Source organism: Anguilla rostrata, chromosome 1 (assembly GCF_018555375.3).
Source record: "Anguilla rostrata isolate EN2019 chromosome 1, ASM1855537v3, whole genome shotgun sequence".
Classification (NCBI taxonomy): Eukaryota; Metazoa; Chordata; class Actinopteri; order Anguilliformes; family Anguillidae; genus Anguilla; species Anguilla rostrata.
In genome coordinates, this window is record NC_057933.1 from 18667972 (window position 1) to 18682298 (window position 14327).

Below are 14327 nucleotides of genomic sequence, written 5' to 3' on the forward strand. Positions count from 1 at the left end.
GTCCTACTGGTTTTTAGTAATACTTCTGTTTTGTTTTGATATAATTTCAGTTTCAATTTGTGTGATGAGGTTTTTAAGATGACGCAAACAAGACTATTACGATGTGCAAATGTAGTGTGAAATCCAGTATTCTAGATTCAGTTCACTCGGAAAATAGAGGACGGAGGTCTTCTGCTTTTCAAAAACCGTTGAGCTCCATTCTGTGTAGAAACTTTTTATGATGAATGGCATCAGTACATCAACCACAGGTTTCAGGTCCGTGCTTTTATGGGTTCTGGTTGGCAGTGAAAGCTTGATGTTTCTACAAAAGCAAACCAATTTTCAGGTAAAATCATTTTGTGTTCACTTTCAGACGGTTATATACTATACTCACATCAGTGGGTCAAATTTATTTTTTATTTTTTTGCCAGGAAGTGATTTACTGGAAGTTGTCACAGAAAGGCCTGCTGGGTAATTTCCCTGTGTGGGTGGAATAAAAGGTCAAAATCTCCCCCTACCATAAAAGTGAACAAGGAAATGCCTCACTTACTGTAAGAGTGTGTATTTTCGGAGATATCTAACAAACAACCTGAAGAAAAATAACAGAAATATAGTTCTATATATATTTCTGTATTATACCTTTCGAAACAAAAGACTGCTTCAAATTGCTAAGGCTGGGGGGAGAGTACTAAGCGGCTTGCAGGAGACATGTATATTCCCATGGGTTCTGCATCTGTTTGAAAATTCCCTATCTGTTGAGTACCGGAATTTTATTGGTCAGCAATTGCTTTGAAAGTGAAAGCCAGATGAAAGAAACTGTATTATGCTGTAAAATATCACGCTGCCTTACCTTGCTTTGTTTAGGGTCAGAAGAGGGACCATTCACATACCCCGGTGACGAATCTACTGAAAACAGTGAACGGGGTAAAGACTGGCACCCTGTCTCTCCCGCTACCCCCAACGTGAAACGTCCCACTGACCAGCCGCTGCGGCCCCTGGGGGTCCACAAGAGCACCCAGACCGAGTGGCCCCAGACCCCGGAGATCAGCCCTCCTCAGACGTCTCTCCTGACCCCTGGGCCTGCAGCCCTCACTCCTTGCCCCAGCCCGGTTCCCGTGCGCAAACGGGCCTACGCCAAGTGGGAGAACCGGGCATCCACGGTGCAGAAGCCAAAAGAGCCGGATGACCAGAACAAGCCAACCTACGAGCAGCTGGAAAAGGTACACTGAGACCTGATTTCAGAGCCCTTTTCTCTGTTTGAGTATCGACTGGCATGTATGTACCAATAGTGGCTCTTGAGCTGGAAAAGAGTACGCTAACATCTGACCATTAAATCGATCATTGGTTACTGTTCTCATTTATGTTTATTAATGAAGCAATTAATGAGCTAATATCAGTTCTCTTTTTCAGTTTTAACTTGTGGGAGCATATTATTTTCATTTCTACTCAGTAAATACATTATGTACTGAGCAGATGCCTATACCCTGCAAAGCACAACAGCTGTTTCTCATTATGGAGTTGAACTCACAGCCCATGGCTCTAGACAGTTTGTGCCCTAACAATCACCCCCCCCCCCCTCACACACTCATGATGAAACAGCTGGCTACATTGTTCATGCATCAACAACATTTCCTTACACTTTATTTTCGGATGCTTTTGCTATTTTTTCCTGTCTCAAATTATCTCTGTCTGTCATTCAGGGGTACTATGGTAGTGTTTCATTCATTTGCAAATTACATATGTACATAACCACTTCATTGCACTGCATCACACCTGCATTCTTATATCATCTCCACTTTAACTAGTAGTGTGTTGCTCTGACATTCTGCATGTGGATGTGCTTACAGCAGAATCAGTCTCTGCAGAAGAGCAACGAGACACTGCACCGGAAGCTCAGGGAGGTGGAGCGAGAGGTGGAAGTTCTGCAGACCCTCCTGAAGAGACACTCCCTGCACCCTGTGGAGGAGGACTCATCGTCCTAATGAGGGCAGCCGCGCCTTGTGTACATATACTCACACACTGTCAGAGCTGGAACTCCGCCCTCTGTCATTCTCAGAGCCAGTCACGGCAACAAGGGGCTGGAGCTCCACCCACTGATTGGCTGAGCCGTGCACAGGAAGAGGTGCAGAGGTTCCCTCAGCGCACACTCCCTGTCACACTGGCAAGGACCAGAGCTCTACCCACAAAGGACACAGCGCCACAGGCCAGACAAAAGACACCAGAGCATCTCAAAATTTGAAAACGGGGGCAAGAGCTCCACCCACCAGTGTACATAAGTATTTATATCAAGAGTGGCTGAAGCTCCATCAGATGGTATATCTATTCATGTCAAGAGGAAACTGAGATCTATCTACACTGACCAGGCGGCCTGAAGATCCTCCCATAATTATGTAGCTCTTACAGAGCTACCGCAGTGGGAGCCATTCTTGGTGGAAGGCTGTACCTGAGATGGAGATGCAGTTGTTCAGAGAGTGAGCTTAGCTTCTCATGACCTGAAATCTGGTTAGGACTCTTCTAAAACCCAGATTCAGTGTTGTGTACGTGTTGTCTTGTCCTTGCATATAAATAAGCAGAAACAGAATTAGCCTATTATTTGTTTTAATGTTTACTCATGAAGTACTTTCTGTATGTTTGATAGGCCTTCTAGCTATATTTACTTTAGAACACTACAGGAACAAAGTTATTGTAAATAACTGGAGTATGACATATATAATGGACTTCAATGTGCTAACAGGCCATTATTAGTGTTGGGGGTTTATTGCATTGCTTTATATTTGTTACATTAGAATGAAATCCCAGTCCATGGGCACATGTTTGTGTGAAATGTGAAGCCTGTGTTACAGGAAGTCACGTATAGCCAATAAAATTGCAAGATAACATTGCGATATTCATTATAGTCAATTCAAAAGTGATTTAAATTGGCATGATTCTAAGCATTATCTCATCACATGAAGTTAATATCATGTTCAAGCAAAGATTACTGTTCCTACCTGTGTATAGCTATATGTAAACTGGTTAATTAAATGGTATAAAAAACGTGAATATCAAGTGCTTTAACATTTGAGATCTGAGACACGTACAAGTAAAAACATGAATAGGTAGGACACATCATAACCCTGTCATATGTGCAGTATCGGCACATGGATTGAATATTGAAAAGTTGCAAGTGCATTGCAGATAGACTGCACTGTGCTGCAAGCTTAATAGTATTCTGTTGCAATTCACGCTGCACAAGCTGTGTGTAAATCACTTCCTGTTACACAGGCTTTATTCTGGTTTGCTGCAGTCAGCAGTGCACACAGGAATATTACTGTAACTTTCTGATTAACTTGGGGCCTTATTTACAAAACAGTCTTGTGGTCAAATCGTATATTAAATAGTGCTTATGTAGAAAACCATGACTAAGCAGTTATTTATAAAATCCCACTTTGACATGGATATGATTGTATCCCTACATAAAGTTTACACTAGACATAAGTTATTTACCGGATGGTTGTGTGGAGGTACTGCATGTTTTAGGGCTGTGCGTGAATCCCCGAAGTGGGCTGTCTGTGCGCTTTAAGAACAACATGCAATTTTAGGCTGGAAGAGTGCAAGAAGTGTGAGAATGTAACCTTATTTAGAGTCAAATGGTTGTTAATGGCCACATTCACAAGACATGGTAAATGTAAGGCACGTTCATGTGGGATCAAATTGAAGTTCATTTGAGATTTATACATCATAGGTGCCTAAGGCACATATGCGACTTGTGAGCACCAATGTAAGCATTTTTTTAATCTGTTATTTAAAAAAATCAAGCATAAGCACAACATTGGAAACAATTTTAAGATGAACATTTTTATTGATGAGGCCCCAGGTATTCTCACTGTGCTCCAAGAACCATTCATGCCAGTAATGGCACAATAATAACCAGGAACAGTGTAATTGAATTGTGGACTATGTGTATGTACCATTAATGTAATGTATGATTAAAATACATTGTGAATACGCCTCCTGTATGATTGAGCTAATGTAGAGCCTCACCAGACTGACAATTCATCTGCTTTGTTCACAAACAGCTTAGCTACTTAGGAAGCACTATACTGTATTTTCAAGAGAAAAAAAAACATTGGAAAACTATGTTTCAAATGTGGAATTGAATGAGTTAGTAGTGCCCACATAGGTTCTATAGAAACAGAGGTAATAATTGAAAAAGAGAACTCTCTCCAGTACTTTTTGTAGAACTCAGAGCTGCAAAAAGCAAAATTACTTTTTCCATACCTTTTACAGTAGTAAATTAAAAAAAGAAAGAGTCAACCACCCACCTACACAATTGAAAAAATCAAGACAAAATTGATCCAATATTTAGCAACTCTAAAACTCCAAATTGAAAGGACAAAATCAGATTCTGAAGTGATTTTCAAATGAAAAATTGTTACCTATGCTGACTCTTAATGGTTGTCAGAGCATGGAAAATCAGCCCAAGAGTCAGTCACTGAAGACAATCAGTCACAGCTGAGGCAAAGCATCTCTGCATTTCATTCGCTGCTTTTCAGCAACTGCTACTCATGCTAGTGAGAAGTCTTGATTTTAGTGATTTTTCGGTAAACAGCACTAAGAAAACAATCTTTCTTGGTTCACAGATGAATATATTCTATTTGAAAATTTCATTTTGAGAAAATTTGACGAACTCCTATCAGAGATACGAATGCAGGAGGCAAACAACATAAAACGAGACCCTTTCAAAGCCAAAGAGGTTACTAGATTAAGGTTTTTGGTCTGATTGATAGTCTTATTTTTGAGGCATGGTAAACAGTTTGAACAGTATGAAAATGAAAATATCGATAGAAACCTTGGTTTTTTGATTGATTTGACAAGCTTGCCACTTGTGACAGAAGATCGTTTGTGTGAAAGATTTCATATTGAAAATCGAAGAATCAAAAGCCTCAAGTAATGCATTTGCTGTCCAGGCCTTTCACCCATGTCCATGCTATTTTCAGTGTTTAACTAAGATGTGATTTTTATTTTTCACTTATAACACAGATGGTAGCAGTACGCAATTGAGGATTGGGACTCACGCCTGCTGAGAGATAATCAAGAGCATGAAAGCCTGTGAGAGCAACTGGTCATTCCCTCCACCTTGGCTAATTTTACTAATCATTTTGCTCACCATATCTCACTAAATGAATGGGCAGTGCTGTTCTTAGTCATAGAATAGAAAACAGTCAAAATTGGTTTGTTGGAAGAGAACTTGTTGAGACCAGAACACATTGCAGAGGTGGATAGTGAGCTACAGATAGGGAGGGGAACACATTTATATGATAATTGTTTGAGAGCACTTTGCATTAACAAGTTGGCCAATTTAAATAATTGTGTTGTGTCTGGGACATTACGTTAGTACTACCACAGGGGACATGAGGCAGACACAAACAGTGAGATGTAAAAGATTCAACTGAATTAAAAAGATTATAAAAAATAAAATTATTTAAATAAAGACACTCCTACAAAGATGAAGACTTCAGTGCCTATTAAAAACAAACAGTTTCTTTGCTATAGGGTTTTATGAAAGTATCCATTCATCACTCAGTGCGATCACTGAGAGGAATGTTAAGGGTTGAAGTCTATGATATTATTGTGAAGAAAATAGAGAATATGCATAGTTAAACTATCACTAAACTTAACAATTTCAACAAAAAGCATATTGCACTTTGGATTTCTGATTATGTTAGATCCCCTTGTTTCTTTAAAAATTATTTTGAATTTACCTACTGCCAGAAGGGGGCATCCTTATACCTTGAAGGGTTACCTTTCCTGATCTTATTAATTTAGAAGAAAGAAATCTGAACATTTGAAAGTTTTTATTTTATTCTACAGACTTTCCTTTGTTTGGTCATGTATTAAGTAGAATAGCTAATTTTTTTATCAGCACACAAATCACTACACAGTGAATGCTGAGCAGAGTCATCCATAAGGTATATTAATTCAGTCATTTGTTTATACATGACAGCGCAATGCATTTCCCCATGTATTCATACAGCTGGATATTTAGCACAGAATTTCAGATTACCTTACTGAAGTATATGGTGTCTTCATGACCCACCTGGGAGTCAATCCTTGGCACTGTCCAGTTCATGAATCTTTGTGCCACACTCATGCCTGTATAAGATGCCTGGCAGCTGCTGAAGATACATTTGCACCCCATAACAGAAGTTTATTCATGTTATCATTCTTAGTGCCCTGTTCCAAGAATGTAAAAAGAGAACCAGCAGCTCAAATGCTGCTGTTAGTACAATTTTATATCATGGCTCTGCACAGAAGGCAATTATTGATAGCAGTCTCAAGGTATATTGTCCTTTTTTTCCCTTTGCTCTGGTGTAATGTAGTCATGGGCCTCTCTAAGGTGTGGGTTTTGCGATAATATGGTGCACTGTAGTATTATAATGGTATTACAAAGCAGGCAGGAAGAGTTGGTTGAAATGGAAGATAATACCAAATATGCAACACATGGTAGAGTAGGTGATTTTCCCTAAGACTGAAATGCCAACTTGTATCCCGTATATACTCATTATGACTTAAAATTGTGCTTTATTATCTATCTACCACTCACAGGTGTTTGTTTACAGTACATAATAACCCTTTACTATTGGTCACATAAATAATTTGGTGATATGCATGCTATGCTGTGTGCTTGAACTTATATAAATGATTTCTGGTCACTGGTGCCTACTTCAGCTCCGTGCCTGACAGATGAGCTACTGCATCTTGATGCAGGTGTTCTGGAAAACAACACATTTATAAATTCCTTCACACACAGGCACAGGCAAAGGAGAAATAGAGCCTATCAATATCCACACACAAACAACACCTATGCATGTCATTAATTGATTTACTAATCATTGAATATTCTGCACATGTAATAGGGGGAGGCTTTCACACATAAATACTACTACCATAGTAGCAACATCCTATATTACTATAAAAGCTATATGAATAACAATGCAATTGTTCTACAGCTGTTTTGCATACTCTGTTATTCCTGTTACCTATCACCTCAACTGTAACCCGCTTAACCCATTTTTTTTTTTTTTTTTTTTGCTGTGACAGATCCCTCGTAGTATTTCTGCTACATTCCATTCTACTGTTACTTTACATCAGGCTTGCTAGGGGAGGATGGGCTCCCCTTCTATAGTTTGGCTCCTCTCAAGATTTCTTCCCATTGGGGAGTTTTTACTTGCACCGTTTGAGGGTTTTCTCCCCACTGGGAGTTTTTACCTTGTGTACTTGATATCTGGGGGTTCAGGCCTGGTGTTTTCTCTGTTTGCTCTTTTTGCTCTATTTCTTGCTTTGTTACTCTGGAAAGTGTCTTTGTTACAGATTCCCTTTAAAAAGCCCTATACAAATAAAATGGAATTGAACTGAATAAAACAGATAAAAATATAACAATAAATACAAGACACAATGACATCTAAAGATTCATAATCAAGCATTCTGATATCAATTAATTAATTCCAAATCCATCAGAGATCAATTTATCAATACATTAGTGTTGTGATAAAATTTTGCAAACATACAGATACTCAGATTGTCACAACTTCATAGAGAAAGTCAAGATCTCCACATGATGGCTATGAATCAAAATATCAATATCAGTTTGAGTGAACCTACAAGATGTTTTCTATATATAGGTAGCACAAGGGTGCATAATTACCATTAGCAAACCTTTTGCTTTTTCAATAACTTCATGGAATACACACTGGCTGATGATGGACAACAGATGTCCAAGGGCCAAGATCTCTGCATAAATCAATGATCTACATACTGTCATATATACATTTATACACAAGATCAGATATAAATATTTTGTCTTGGATTTGAGACAGATTCTAATTATTCAGAGCAAAAGTGCTAGATTTGCTATGGCTATGGATCTTTGTACAGTAGATCAATATGTTCTATGCAAAAGGCAGGCAAGAAATTCTCCATGAAAGTGATGTACTGAACAAAGTGGCAAAATGTTGAATGAAAATGCATTACCGCCCAGCAATTATATGCTTTTTGCATTGTCTACTGTTCATTTCTTCCAGAGAACTCAAATTAAACTGACTCAATGCTTTGTGCAGGTTTGCTAATTAAATGTCAATGCATTCAGTGGTCCTCCCAGTTCTAAATAGAAGGTAATTATTACGTACTAGCAACCAATGTGTGGGGTTTGTATTCTGTTCCTTGATTCTAAAATTGCTCATTTTCAATTGATGGAAAATGAAATCAATTCTACACTAGGGCCAGACGAGTTGTTTATAGTGCACTGGCCCCCAAACAAAGGCCTTAATTTGGAGTCCAGCACCTTGTCACCTTGCTTTACATTCTTCCCCCCTGAAATAAAGAGGTTGTACATTACCCTTCTATTGCAGTCAATACAAAGATAGTAGCCAATCCTTAGATGGGTGCCATTGGCCAGGGGAATAGATTTTTTAATCAGACCAGGCCAGGCTCCAGTCCTGGTGTTGAACAAATACTGCTGCGGAAAAGCAGTTTACCTGAATTGTTTCAAGAAGCTATAAAATGTACATGATGAAAACTGTAAATTATGTAATGATAGTGACAGTAAAACTATAAATGATACAGAAATGACTACTTGTATCTCTACATATTCCATTATGTAATTCAGTATAATATTTACAACTTTTTTCTATACATTTACAAACAGCTGTATTATACTTAAGAGTAGATAAACAAATATAGATCACCTTTCATATGAAAAACTAAAAACAAATGAATTGATAGAGAACTGCAATGGCCTATTATCGAAAACACACATATTGGACAATGGGGTGACCTACCAATGTATAAAGTACATCTGGGGTTGTAGGAGAAACACAACTTTAAGATTATTGCTCACCATTCAGGTTCTGTGGAGTGCAATTTTCTGCCGGTAATTAGCAGTGTATCACCATTAACACTGACCTCTTCTCTCTGAGGGTAATTATAGGGGCCACTCTCCTGAGGGATGGAGGAACCAGGTGAATCAGAGTGCTGAGATACCTAGGCACCTACAGGGAGAACAACAATGAGTACGAGGCCTATATTCAGGCACTACTTCAGGCTGTTAGACAGAAAATCACAGCCAAAACCGTTGTCTCTCAATGAGGCATATGAACTCACAGCATTTACGGGCTAACATGTAGGAGGACATGCGTGGGAGGCAAAAGTCCAGAACCTTTCACTAATGACTTATGACTTCAAAATAGCACGGAAACATTGCTTAAGCAATGATTGACCAATTTGTTTGGGGTGAGACTGTATAGTCCATTAGTCAGCCACTCAATCATGATGGCCATAATCAATGAACCGCACTGACATTTGAACATGGGTCCGTAAGTAAGGATAATGACTAGAACGGGTTATTCAGGCTATTCCATCTTAGCTCATTTGCTCTGCTGTTATTCTAACATATGGCAGTCCATTATGTCTTCAGTATGGCATTCGATGACTGCCATGACGAGGCATGGATGACATTTCAGTCTGCCACTCAGCCTGCCTAAACATTTAAAATGTGTGTTGAGCTTTAAAAAGAGTAATTTATTGAAATGCATATCCTTCTTACCTCTTTTTAAAGATACTAATAATAATAATAATAATTATTATTATTATTATTATTATAATAACAATAACAGCATTCTGATGGGATAATGAAAATATTCCATTAAGTGAGGTTTTACCCTGATCAAAACCACAAAAATCTGTGTGCTACAACAATAGCTAGATAATTTACCTTAAGTGACCTGCGCCTCTTCTAGTTATAATTAGAAATTATTTTAGAACAGGCAGTTTACTTTTTATAGCTGTATTATAGTTGTTAGCTGAATGTGTACTAGGACGGAGTGTAGCACAGCGGGTAAGGAACTGGGCTTGTAACCGAAAGGTCGCAGGTTCGATTCCCAGGTAAAGACACTGCCGTTGTACCCTTGAGCAAGGTACTTAACCGGAATTGCTTCAGTATATATCCAGCTGCATAAATGGATACAATGTAAAAAAAATAAAATAAAAAAATGCTATGTAAAAGTTGTGTAAGTCACTCTGGATAAAAGCGTCTGCTAAATGCCTGTAATGTAATGTAATGTGCACCATCCTAGGATTCAGTTTCCCTGTAATTCTTTGTACCAAAACATTTTTTGTCATTTTAAAGAAACATTCATATAGATTTAGCACTCATAATCTCACTCAATTCTGAAGCTATGGATAGGTGTGGTGGTACATTGAATCACTGAATTTCAGGATGTTTATTATAAATGCTGGAACCATGAAAGAAGAAACTATGAATAAGTACAATGGTACTCAAATCATACCTGAAACAATCCATCTATACATTTGAAAGTGTAAGATTCACTTAGCAGCTTTTATCACTTTTGTAGTTCTTTTGCTTAATAACATGTGCAAACTGGCCTTGTGATTTGTGCTACTCAACTCTCATTCAGCAAAAGGGTGACCATTTAAACTTCAAATAAGAAAAAAAACTTCACACATTTAGTTTCTTTTTTCTATTCATAGAAAAAGCATTCAAAGCACTGGAGAACAGAGACTGAATGAAGATTGCAGTCTCAGTTCATTGGTGAGTTGTTATGCACCAGCTGGATATAAAAAAGAACTGTGTTTTTTCACAGAAGCCTTCACATTGGACTTGTCACAGAGCTCTTGTAAAGCACAACATCAATGTGATTAGATAGAATTATAATTACTAGGTATTTTCACAGAGTCACAATACACCACTAAGTGATGTAATCAAGTTGAGCGACAGAGCAAGCAAAGGGGAAGAAAGCATTGAGAAGCCAACATAGGCCTTTAGTAAGCCACCTGAAATAACTGCATGAGAGTATAACCAAATTACACTGTAGGATGATCCAGTATATGTAAAATTCTTCAATGTGCTTCTCTATGGCCTTCATAGCCCTCAATGCACCAAGCATTTGTGGTAAAAAAAAATAAAAAAAATTTGTGAAGCTGTAATGAAACATAATTGGGGTAAGCATACTGCTTTCAAAGTAAACCTGAAAAGGATAACATTAAATTATGTGACGATTTCTAGCCTGACACAATTATATCTGGGTGTGAGTGCTGGTATTGTAGTGGCTCAATCAATGTGCAACCTTGCTGAACAAAACAGTGCAATGTGTAAATATTAATAAATTAATTTACAGATAGAAAAATCTGTTTAAGATTTGTGTTGAAAGCAGAGCTATATAAGAAAAGATGAGAGGCATTCTGGCCAGGAAGGCAGAAGTAGTGCCTACATACGGACAGTTCTTTGCTCACTTCACCAGGACACAATAGACTAAGTAACAAAAGGGAAGAATAGAAACTTGATGAGGATGAAGTAGGATTTCTGGATAGTTGACACAAAATAGTGATTGCAGGTATTGCATGTATAATTATATGTACGCCCCACCTTTAAAAGGATAATTTCCTAGGAGGTATGCATTTTATATGTGTGCTAAGGGTTTCAATGTTATCTGTGCCAGACTGACTAAATCAGCATGTCGAGACACCAGAGGCAAGCTGCTTTGAGTTGAAAATGTCCTGACGATACTACTTCAAGTCTCAACAAGGGTGACACTCAGTTTCCTTTAATTTCACTCTGACACGCAGCCTCGGGTATTCATATACCAGTTCTCCAATTTCAAAAAGAAGTTCCTCTAAAGACGTGACAGCATTGGCAGAACATGCATAACCCTCATACTCCACATTAAAGGGCATGAAAAAAGATGTGAACTTCCTTAAGAATCTCTGCATGGGGAATTATCAAATCCTCAACTTTACTGGGGCTCTGAATATGATGACGCTAGGTGTGTGGGAGTGTTCGGTTCACAAAATTGGTTGCCTTTGCAGCAGTGTTAAAATCAAAGTGCGAATCAAAACATGACAAAATATTTATTCAAAAGATAAAGGGAATAGAACACACCTGCTCCTCCACTGGAACCCAAATCAAAGTTTTCATTGTGCTTCCTGATTAGACATAGTGCATAACAAACAACAAATAACAAACAACAAGTAACTCACAAAGTGGCTGGCACGATAGGCTTTTTTTTTTTTGCTCAGGCTAAGTTTTGCTGTTTAGGTAAAAGGCTGGCACTCTTTCAAGGTGTAGACGGGGCAGTAATTGGATATCATAAAATTATTCAAATGAATCCTGAATATTCAATTAAACATTACCACAGCCCTTTGAAAACAGATCGAAAAATAGGTCTCTGGTGTCATCTTTCACAAGACGTGAGCTTCTGATTGATTGAGAGGTTTATTGTGTTACAATACAGTTCCTGGTGTTCTATCCTTCTGAGAACAAATGCCCCATTTCCCTCAGGGCATCACCTGTGGGCGTGTCCTTCAGGGGGTGGGTAGGGGGGGGGGGGGGGTGATCAAACATCATCTCTTGCACTGTGACAGATTTTTTGAGAGGGCACTCACATGGTGAACAGATATTAAGGTTTCTCTCAAACCATGCAATTGATTGAAACCTCTGTAAAGTCATTACCCTGTAGTCATATGAATGTCTTCTGCACACCATGACCTTCACACAACCTGAAAACAGCATGCACTGTATATGCCAATGAATTTCCTGCCCCTCTAATCTCACCTGGATTGAGACACAAATAAGTATGGCATCAGATGCAATTTTTGATTGCGAACGTAAGACCTTTAAGTCCACTGTGTATTCTACAAATCATTATAATAGTACAGGGAGAATTGTGAGAGTAACACGGCGTAAAATAAAGAATATCACAAAGACTGGGTCAAAAAACAAAACAAAAAACAAGAACAATACGCTTTCCACATCATGATAAATCAATTGTAAGAATGCACATATACTCCATTAGCTAGGCCTCCAATTGTACTCATTATTGTGAAGCGCTGGGCTTCCAAATAAAAAAACTGAAATAAAAACACCAGTCACCAGCCTGGTGTCTCCACAAAAATTTATATATTTTCATAACCGCAATCTAAAAATTACATGCAATTAACTGGACAAAGTCTTGTGTTAGAATGGTTGATTTGTTCTCTGTTTTATCCTTAAATTCTTCAGTTTTTTCTTTTTTTTCTGCAATTTTACTGTTTTCCCCTACAGCTTTTTTTCCACTCCACTAGTCCTCACTGCTTTGCATTTAGAGTTTTCTTGCTCAAAGGAGACCACTTAAACCATTGAAAGTATTCAGCTCCAGGATCTCTTGGGCCTCATGATGGTAATGAGGACTGAAGAGTCACTTCTTCCCCTCTCCACCAGTTCTAGCATACGTGATTAAGTGGTCCTCCAAGGCTAGTTTACCAAACTTCTACTTACAAACAGGCACAAAACAAGCATCAAATGCACATGTATGAACAAGAAGAATAGCATGCATGTATGCCTGACTTCTTTGGCCACTGCTGCTTGCTACACACGTCACATCGCTTTGTACTTGTGGGCACATACTCGCTGGGCTGAGAGCTGTCTGTAAAAAAACTCACACTGTTTTGTGCTGCTGTCTCTAGCACACTTCACAGAAGAAAAAAAACTCAAAAAAGACTAATGAAATCACTCTTATTTGGCATTCAGTTGACAATCATTTCTCCTCAAAAGCTATTACAAATAAATAAATAAATAAATAAATAAATAAACATTGCATTATGAAATGCGGATAAGCCTTGAGGCAAATAGTCCTGCGACACTTTTAAATCAAATTTGTTTTAGAGGTGCCTTTCCTCCACTGCAAAGAGAAACGACTGTGCTTTCAGTCAAAATGATTAATTTAAGGGGTCAGCATTTGGATGAACTTATATTGGCTTTTTTTCTGCTGCCAGCCTTATGGATCCTATGGATCCGCTGCCTACTGTATATGACTACTGACAGTGCAGAGGGCTTTGAGTCAAACTGGCTGTGGGAGGAGGGTTCCCATATTTCTTATTCATCTCTGTTTTAAAAATCATTGCTATCATTCTATAACCACTGATCTGCTCCCACCGGGTTATCACAATCTGAAATTCTCTGAATATCAAAATCTCTGCACTCCATCTAACACAGTGCAGCGGAGATGTGATGACCGATTCAAACTGAAGCTAATTAAGATTAAGATTTGGGAAATCCTGTTTTGCCACTTTGGATAGATAAAGAGGGAAAAGGATAAAAACAAAGCAGAATTAATTGTCACGATAGTGGGAGCATCAAGCAAAGCTGACGAAGCCTGGAGTGTGGGGTTGCTTTATGAGAGATCCTTGGAGTCACTGAATTATTGACATCAGTTAATGTCAGAGTTAATTAAGATCTGATGATGACCATAGGAGCCCATGGCAATGGAACAAAGGAGCATTGCATGAAGACACATCACGTATAGTGTTCCTTAGGT

At 38.4% G+C, this 14327-nt stretch overlaps 1 protein-coding gene across 2 annotated transcripts in view; it reads left to right on the forward strand.

Annotated features, from left to right (window-relative positions):
- Positions 1-3968, forward strand: part of LOC135250725 (RAS guanyl-releasing protein 1-like) — a 37286-nt gene extending 33318 nt beyond the window's left edge. For both annotated transcript variants that reach the window (XM_064327344.1, XM_064327334.1), the window contains exons 16-17: positions 844-1199; positions 1827-3968. In XM_064327344.1, the coding sequence (XP_064183414.1) occupies positions 844-1199; positions 1827-1961 (491 nt within the window). In that variant the 3' untranslated portion in view covers positions 1962-3968. The remainder of the gene's footprint in view (positions 1-843; positions 1200-1826) is intronic.
- Positions 3969-14327: the final 10359 nt, after the last annotated feature.